Source organism: Oncorhynchus keta, chromosome 20 (assembly GCF_023373465.1).
Source record: "Oncorhynchus keta strain PuntledgeMale-10-30-2019 chromosome 20, Oket_V2, whole genome shotgun sequence".
NCBI lineage: Eukaryota > Metazoa > Chordata > Actinopteri > Salmoniformes > Salmonidae > Oncorhynchus > Oncorhynchus keta.
The window spans coordinates 35,247,225-35,254,724 of NC_068440.1; the positions used below are offsets into that span (position 1 = coordinate 35,247,225).

The 7,500-nt window shown below is 38.2% G+C and overlaps 1 protein-coding gene across 5 annotated transcripts in view; it reads right to left on the reverse strand.

Moving 5' to 3' along the window:
• LOC118378543 (zinc finger transcription factor Trps1-like) overlaps nucleotides 1-7,500 on the reverse strand; it is a 234,109-nt gene that overhangs the window by 171,553 nt on the left and 55,056 nt on the right. For all 5 annotated transcript variants that reach the window (XM_052472736.1, XM_052472734.1, XM_052472735.1 and 2 more), the window contains one exon: nucleotides 3,241-4,316. In XM_052472736.1, the coding sequence (XP_052328696.1) occupies nucleotides 3,241-4,314 (1,074 nt within the window). In that variant the 5' untranslated portion in view covers nucleotides 4,315-4,316. The remainder of the gene's footprint in view (nucleotides 1-3,240; nucleotides 4,317-7,500) is intronic.

Below are 7,500 nucleotides of genomic sequence, written 5' to 3' on the forward strand. Positions count from 1 at the left end.
TTAAAAGGCCAAATGGCCCTGCTTCTGTATGATATGGCATTAAGAGGCCCAGACCCCGGGACAAACTCACCTCATTTACAAGGAACACTAGAGTTAAATGCACCACTGGAATTGTAAACATGACATTGTTGAAGTGGAGGGAGAAACGGCACGCCACGGCACGCCGTGAAAGCTGTGCAGATAACTGGCTCTGACATCTGTTCATTACCCCTCGTTTAAAATAAACCCAGTTCCCTGTTTTCACTGGATACCTCTCCCTTCCCTTTTCATTGGGTAATCTTTTCTCCCTTTTCATTGGGTAATCTTTTCTCCCTTTTCATTGGGTAATCTTTTCTCCCTTTTCATTGGGTAATCTTTTCTCCCTTTTCATTGGGTAATCTTTTCTCCCTTTTCATTGGGTAATCTTTTCTCCCTTTTTATTGGGTAATCTTTTCTCCCTTTTCATTGGGTAATGAGAAATGAGCCGCCTTCGATGTTACTGCATGGAAAATTCCCACTAGGGGATGAAAACAGAACAGTGTTTATGATTGTATTACTTTAAAAAAAAAATATATATATATATATATATATATATATATATATATATATATATATATATATAATGACAATATTCGAACCCGGAGACATCCAATTGAAATGGATAGCGAGACAAAGACTGCTAAGAAATCATTTCAACCAGAGGATGGTAATAGCTCTGAGTCACGTAGGGCCCTTTTCTTTTGGGGTTATTAGATCATATGTTTAAGACTCAAAAACAGTGCACATACTGTAAGGTCCATGTGTGCAATATATGTTTGGCAGGCGTTCCCTTAATACAATATTAACTTTTATTTCTGTACACAAGGAAATCGCTAAATGGTTGTGCCACTTTACAAATGAACCTGTGTACGCCAATAAAATAAATCACACACAAACATGATGAGAAAAGCTTTCAAAACAACAAATAACTATCAAACACAAATAGGATGGATGTACTGTAGCTATATTTTGAAGGGTTATGCATCATCAATTTAATAACTCATATAGTTACATCCTAAATAGTCCATCCTTAAACCTAAAGCCATATTTATAAATCATGGCTGGTCAATACTAAAATATTAAATTAGCTAAAAGGTACACATCATTTCACAAATAAGCTCCACTAAAAACTGTGAGTAACAGAGCAATTTATTCTATAGGTCAAAAAACATTAGCTCAGATTGCCCACAACGTGCTATTACAAATGGAGGGTCATAAAATAGTTGTTTTTATGGACGTGTAGTCCATATAATGTTCAGGTTGAGATGTACAGTTGAAGTTGGAAGTTTACATACACTTAGGTTGGAGTCATTAAAACTCGTTTTTCAACCACTCCACAAATTTCTTGTTAACAAACTATAGTTCTGGCAAGTCGGTTAGGACATCTACTTTGTGCATGACACATGTAATTTTTCCAACAATTGTTAACAGACAGATTATTTCATTTATAACTCACTGTATCACAATTACAGTGGGTCATGGATATCATTTGAGTCAATTGGAGGTGTACCTGTGGATGCATTTGAAGGCCTACACTCAGTGCCTCTTCGCTTGACATCATGGGAAAATCAAAAGAAATCAGCCAAGACCTCAGAAAAATAATTGTAGACCTCCACAAGTCTGGCTCATCCTTGGGAGAAATTTCCAAACACCTGAAGGTACCACGTTCATCTGTATAAACAATAGTACGCAAGTATAAACACCATGGGACCACGCAGCCATCATACTGCTCATACTGCTCAGGAAGGAGACGCGTTCTGTCTCCTAGGAGATGAATGTACTTTGGTACGAAAAAGGACCTTGTGAAGATGCTGGAGGAAACAGCTACAAAAGTATCAATATCCTCAGTAAAACAAGTCCTATATCGACAACCTGAATGGCCGCTCAGCAAGGTAGAAGCCACTGCTCCAAAAGCGCCATAAAAAAACGACACTACGGTTTGCAACTGCACATGGGGACAAAGATCTCACTTTTTGGAGAAATGTCCTCTGGTCTGATGAAACTAAAATAGAACTGTTTGGCCATAATGACCATCGTTATGTTTGGAGAAAAAAGGGGGAGGCTTGCAAGCCGAAGAACACCATCCCAACCGCGTAGCACGGGGGTGGCAGCATCATGTGGTGGGGGTACTTTGCTGCAGGAGGGACTGGTGCACTTAAGATGTCATCATAAGAAGGAAAATTATGTGGATATATTGAAGCAACATCTCAAGACATCAGTCAGGAAGTTAAAGCTTGGTAGCAAATGGGTCTTCCAAATGGACAACGACCACAAGCATACTTCCAAAGTTGTGGCAAAATGGCTTAAGGACAACAAAGTCAAGGTATTTGAGTGGCCATCACAAAGCCCTGACCCAAATCCTATAGAGAAGTTGTGGGCAGAACTGAAAAAGCATGCGAGAGCAAGGAGACCTACAAACCTGACTCAGGTACACCAGCTCTGTCAGAAGGAATGGACCAAAATTCACCCAGCTTATTATGGGAAGCTTGTGGAAGGCTACCCGAAATGTTTGACCCAAGTTAAACAATTTAAAGGCAATGCTACCAAATACTAATTGAGTGTATGTAAACTTCTGACCCACTGGGAATGTGATGAAAGAAATAAAAGCTGAAATAAATTATTCTCTCTACTGAGTTTAAATGTACTTGGCTAAGGTGTATGTAAACTTCCAACTTCAACTGTATTTATTACAGTGATAAAAAAGACTACTCTTCCCACGAGTCCTCTCTCCATGGGTGTCCAGTTACATTGATGACACAAGTGTCCTATAAGAGACAAGTCTCACTACAGACTACATTGCAGTTGCATGCCAGATCTTACAACACCTGGAAAGCTATACACAACATATCAACATATCGTGCTTCTACACCTGCATTGCCTGCTGTTTGGGGTTTTAGGCTGGGTTTCTGTACAGCACTTTGAGATATCAGCTGATGTAAGAAGTGCTTCATAAATACATTTGATTGATTGATCAGCCACATCATATGATATATAGCAATCTGATGATCGACTACACAGTCAATGATGTGGCACGCAACCGTTGATTGATGCAATACAACACCTGGGCATCTAGTTGGGTAGGAACTGTCCCGTTATACAGTACTACTGATGGGTGGTTCTGGTACCTGGAGTTTCGGTAGTTATGAAAGACAAACAGACACCCACTAACCAACGCACTGTTGAATGCCAACAAACTTTTTTTCAGGTGCAGAGCATATTTACCTGTACGTCATAGGTGCCGTTAAGTAACATGCGTGGTGACCCTGTAGAGTCCTGTGGCGCCCCGGTCAGGGCGGTGTAGGACGGGGGCCGTGTAGTGTCTTTGGCGTGTTGGCTTTGTGAGGAGAAGCCCACCATGTTGTGCAGAGCCAGTATCTTAGTGTCCAGCTCTGCGTCCTGCCGTGTGCGGTTGTGCAGGCCCAGATGGTACTTCCGATAGTGCTTGACCAGGTCCGTGGGGTCATTCCCGTAGTAACCGTACCCACAGATGTTGCACTTGAAGTCCTGCAGTTTGGGAGAGCAGGGTGGGGCTACCCCTGTCTCGGCCCCCATGGGGCTGGGCGTGATGTCCCCGGCCCCCTCGCCTGCCCCCCTATGTGGGTGGAGGGGGCGTAGCAAGGGGAATCCAGAGCCCTCCACCCCATCCTGGTGGACTGAAGTCCCCCCTGTGGGGCTGTAGGAGGTGTCCTTGTCCTCCCCGTTACTGGTGACGCCCTGGACGATGACACCCCTCCCTCGGGCGGCCAGCAGCCACCCCTCCCTGACACCCACCCTTTCTCCCCCTCCTCTCTCCCCGACCTTCCCCAGCAGCAGCTCCCCCGCCGGGCTGCGTGTCTGTGTCCCGTCCCCCTCATCTGGTTCTGATCTGAGAGGAGACAGAGACACAGCCCCGTCGGGCCCGGCCCAGGATGGGAGCGCCGGCAGATCTGAGTCTGTCACCTCGTGGCAGGGGAAGGACGCTACATTTCCTCCCTTCTTGTGGCTGGGGTAATTAAAGACAGGCCTGTCGGTGTTTACTGTCGCCACTGTTCCCACTCCTCCGCCGCCCCTCCCTCCTTTGATGGAGCCTGAGACGGAGCCCGGGGAGGAAGAGGAGTCCTCCTGCTCGTCTGGGACTGGCACGTGGGCCCGACCTAGTTCGGCCGGCAGCAGCCCGTCGGCACCGTTGGGCTCTGAGGCCCGGCTCCCGGCACTGTCCTCACTATCTGGCCCGGTGGCCTCCGCGGCCAGAGCCTCACCTTCTCCTTCTTCCTCACCGCCGAAGCTTCTCAAAGGGGGGTTCTTTTTCCTCACCATATCTGCAGGCAGGCAGCATAGACACACAGACAGAATGTTTTAGTGTCACACTTCCTTGAGGAATAGGTATATTAAACATAGTGGAATAGGTATATTAAACATAGAGGAATAGGTATATTAAACAAAGAGGAATAGGTATATTAAACATAGAGGAATAGGTATAGTAAACGTAGAGGAATAGGTATATTAAACAGAGGAATAGCTATATTAAACATAGAGGAATAGGTATATTAAACATAGAGGAATTGGTATATTAAATATAGAGGAATAGGTATAGTAAACATAGAGGAATAGGTATATTAAACATAGAGCAATAGGTATATTAAACATAGAGGAATAGGTATAGTAAACATAAAGGAATAGGTATAGTAAACATAGAGGAATAGGTATAGTAAACATAGAGGAATAGGTATATTAAACAGAGGAATAGGTATATTAAACATAGAGGAATAGGTATATTAAACAAAGAGGAATAGGTATATTAAACATAGAGGAATAGGTATAGTAAACGTAGAGGAATAGGTATATTAAACAGAGGAATAGCTATATTAAACATAGAGGAATAGGTATATTAAACATAGAGGAATTGGTATATTAAATATAGAGGAATAGGTATAGTAAACATAGAGGAATAGGTATATTAAACATAGAGCAATAGGTATATTAAACATAGAGGAATAGGTATAGTAAACATAAAGGAATAGGTATAGTAAACATAGAGGAATAGGTATAGTAAACATAGAGGAATAGGTATATTAAACAGAGGAATAGGTATATTAAACATAGAGGAATAGGTATATTAAACAGAGGAATAGGTATATTAAACAGAGGAATAGGTATAGTAAACATAGAGGAATAGGTATATTCAACAGAGGAATAGGTATATTAAACATAGAGGAATAGGTATATTAAACATAGAGGAATAGGTATATTAAACAGAGGAATAGGTATATTAAACATAGAGGAATAGGTATATTAAACATAGAGCAATATGTATATTAAACATAGAGGAATAGGTATAGTAAACATAGAGGAATAGGTATATTAAACAGAAGAATAGGTATATTAAACAGAGGAATAGGTATAGTAAACATAGAGGAATAGGTATATTCAACAGAGGAATAGGTATATTAAACATAGAGGAATAGGTATATTAAACATAGAGCAATAGGTATATTAAACATAGAGGAATAGGTATAGTAAACATAGAGGAATAGGTATAGTAAACATAGAGGAATAGGTATAGTAAACATAGAGGAATAGGTATATTAAACATAGAGGAATAGGTATATTAAACATAGAGCAATAGGTATATTAAACATAGAGGAATAGGTATAGTAAACATAGAGGAATAGGTATATTAAACATAGAGGAATAGGTATAGTAAACATAGAGGAATAGGTATATTAAACATAGAGGAATAGGTATATTAAACATAGAGCAATAGGTATATTAAACATAGAGGATTAGGTATAGTAATCATAGAGGAATAGGTATATTAAACATAGAGGAATAGGTATAGTAAACATAGAGGAATAGGTATATTAAACAGAGGAATACGTATATTAAACATAGAGGAATAGGTATAGTAAACATAGAGGAATAGGTATATTAAACAGAGGAATAGGTATATTAAACAGAGGAATAGGTATAGTAAACATAGAAGAATAGGTATATTCAACAGAGGAATAGGTATATTAAACATAGAGGAATAGGTATATTAAACAGAGGAATAGGTATAGTAAACATAGAGGAATAGGTGTATTAAACAGAGGAATAGGTATATTAAACATAGAGGAATAGGTATAGTAAACATAGAGGAATAGGTATAGTAAACATAGAGGAATAGGTATAGTAAACATAGAGGAATAGGTATATTAAACAGAGGAATAGGTATATTAAACATAGAGGAATAGGTATATTAAACAGAGGAATAGGTATATTAAACATAGAGGAATAGGTATATTAAACATAGAGGAATAGGTATATTAAACATAGAGGAATAGGTATATTAAACATAGAGGAATAGGTATATTAAACATAGAGGAATAGGTATATTAAACATAGAGGAATAGGTATATTAAACATAGAGGATTAGGTATATTAAACAGAGGAATAGGTATAGTAAACATAGAGGAATAGGTATAGTAAACAGAGGAATAGGTATATTAAACATAGAGGAATAGGTATATTAAACATAGAGGAATAGGTATATTAAACATAGAGGAATAGGTATATTAAACAGAGGAATAGGTATATTAAACATAGAGGAATAGGTATATTAAACAGAGGAATAGGTATATTAAACATAGAGGAATAGGTATATTAAACAGAGGAATATGTATATTAAACATAGAGGAATAGGTATATTAAACAGAGGAATTATATTAAACATAGAGGAATTAGGTATATTAAACATAGAGGAATAGGTATATTAAACAGAGGAATAGGTATATTAAACAGAGGAATATATGTATATTAAACAGAGGAATAGGTATATTAAACAGAGGAATAGGTATATTAAACATAGAGGAATAGGTATATTAAACAGAGGAATAGGTATATTAAACAGAGGAATAGGTATATTAAACAGAGGAATATGTATATTAAACATAGAGGAATAGATATATTCTACAGAGGAATAGGTATAGTAAACATAGAGGAATAGGTATATTAAACAGAGGAATAGGTATATTAAACAGAGGAATAGGTATATTCAACAGAGGAATAGGTATATTAAACAGAGGAATAGGTATATTAAACAGAGGAATAGGTATATTAAACAGAGGAATATGTATATTAAACATAGAGGAATAGATATATTCAACAGAGGAATAGGTATAGTAAACATAGAGGAATAGGTATATTAAACAGAGGAATAGGTATATTCAACAGAGGAATAGGTATATTAAACAGAGGAATAGGTATATTAAACATAGAGGAATAGATATATTCAACAGAGGAATATGTATAGTAAACATAGAGGAATAGGTATATTAAACAGAGGAATAGGTATATTAAACAGAGGAATAGGTATATTCAACAGAGGAATAGGTATATTAAACAGAGGAATAGGTATATTCAACAGAGGAATAGGTATATTAAACATAGAGGAATAGGTATATTAAACACAGAGGAATAGGTATAGTAAACATAGAGGAATAGGTATATTAAACAGAGGAATAG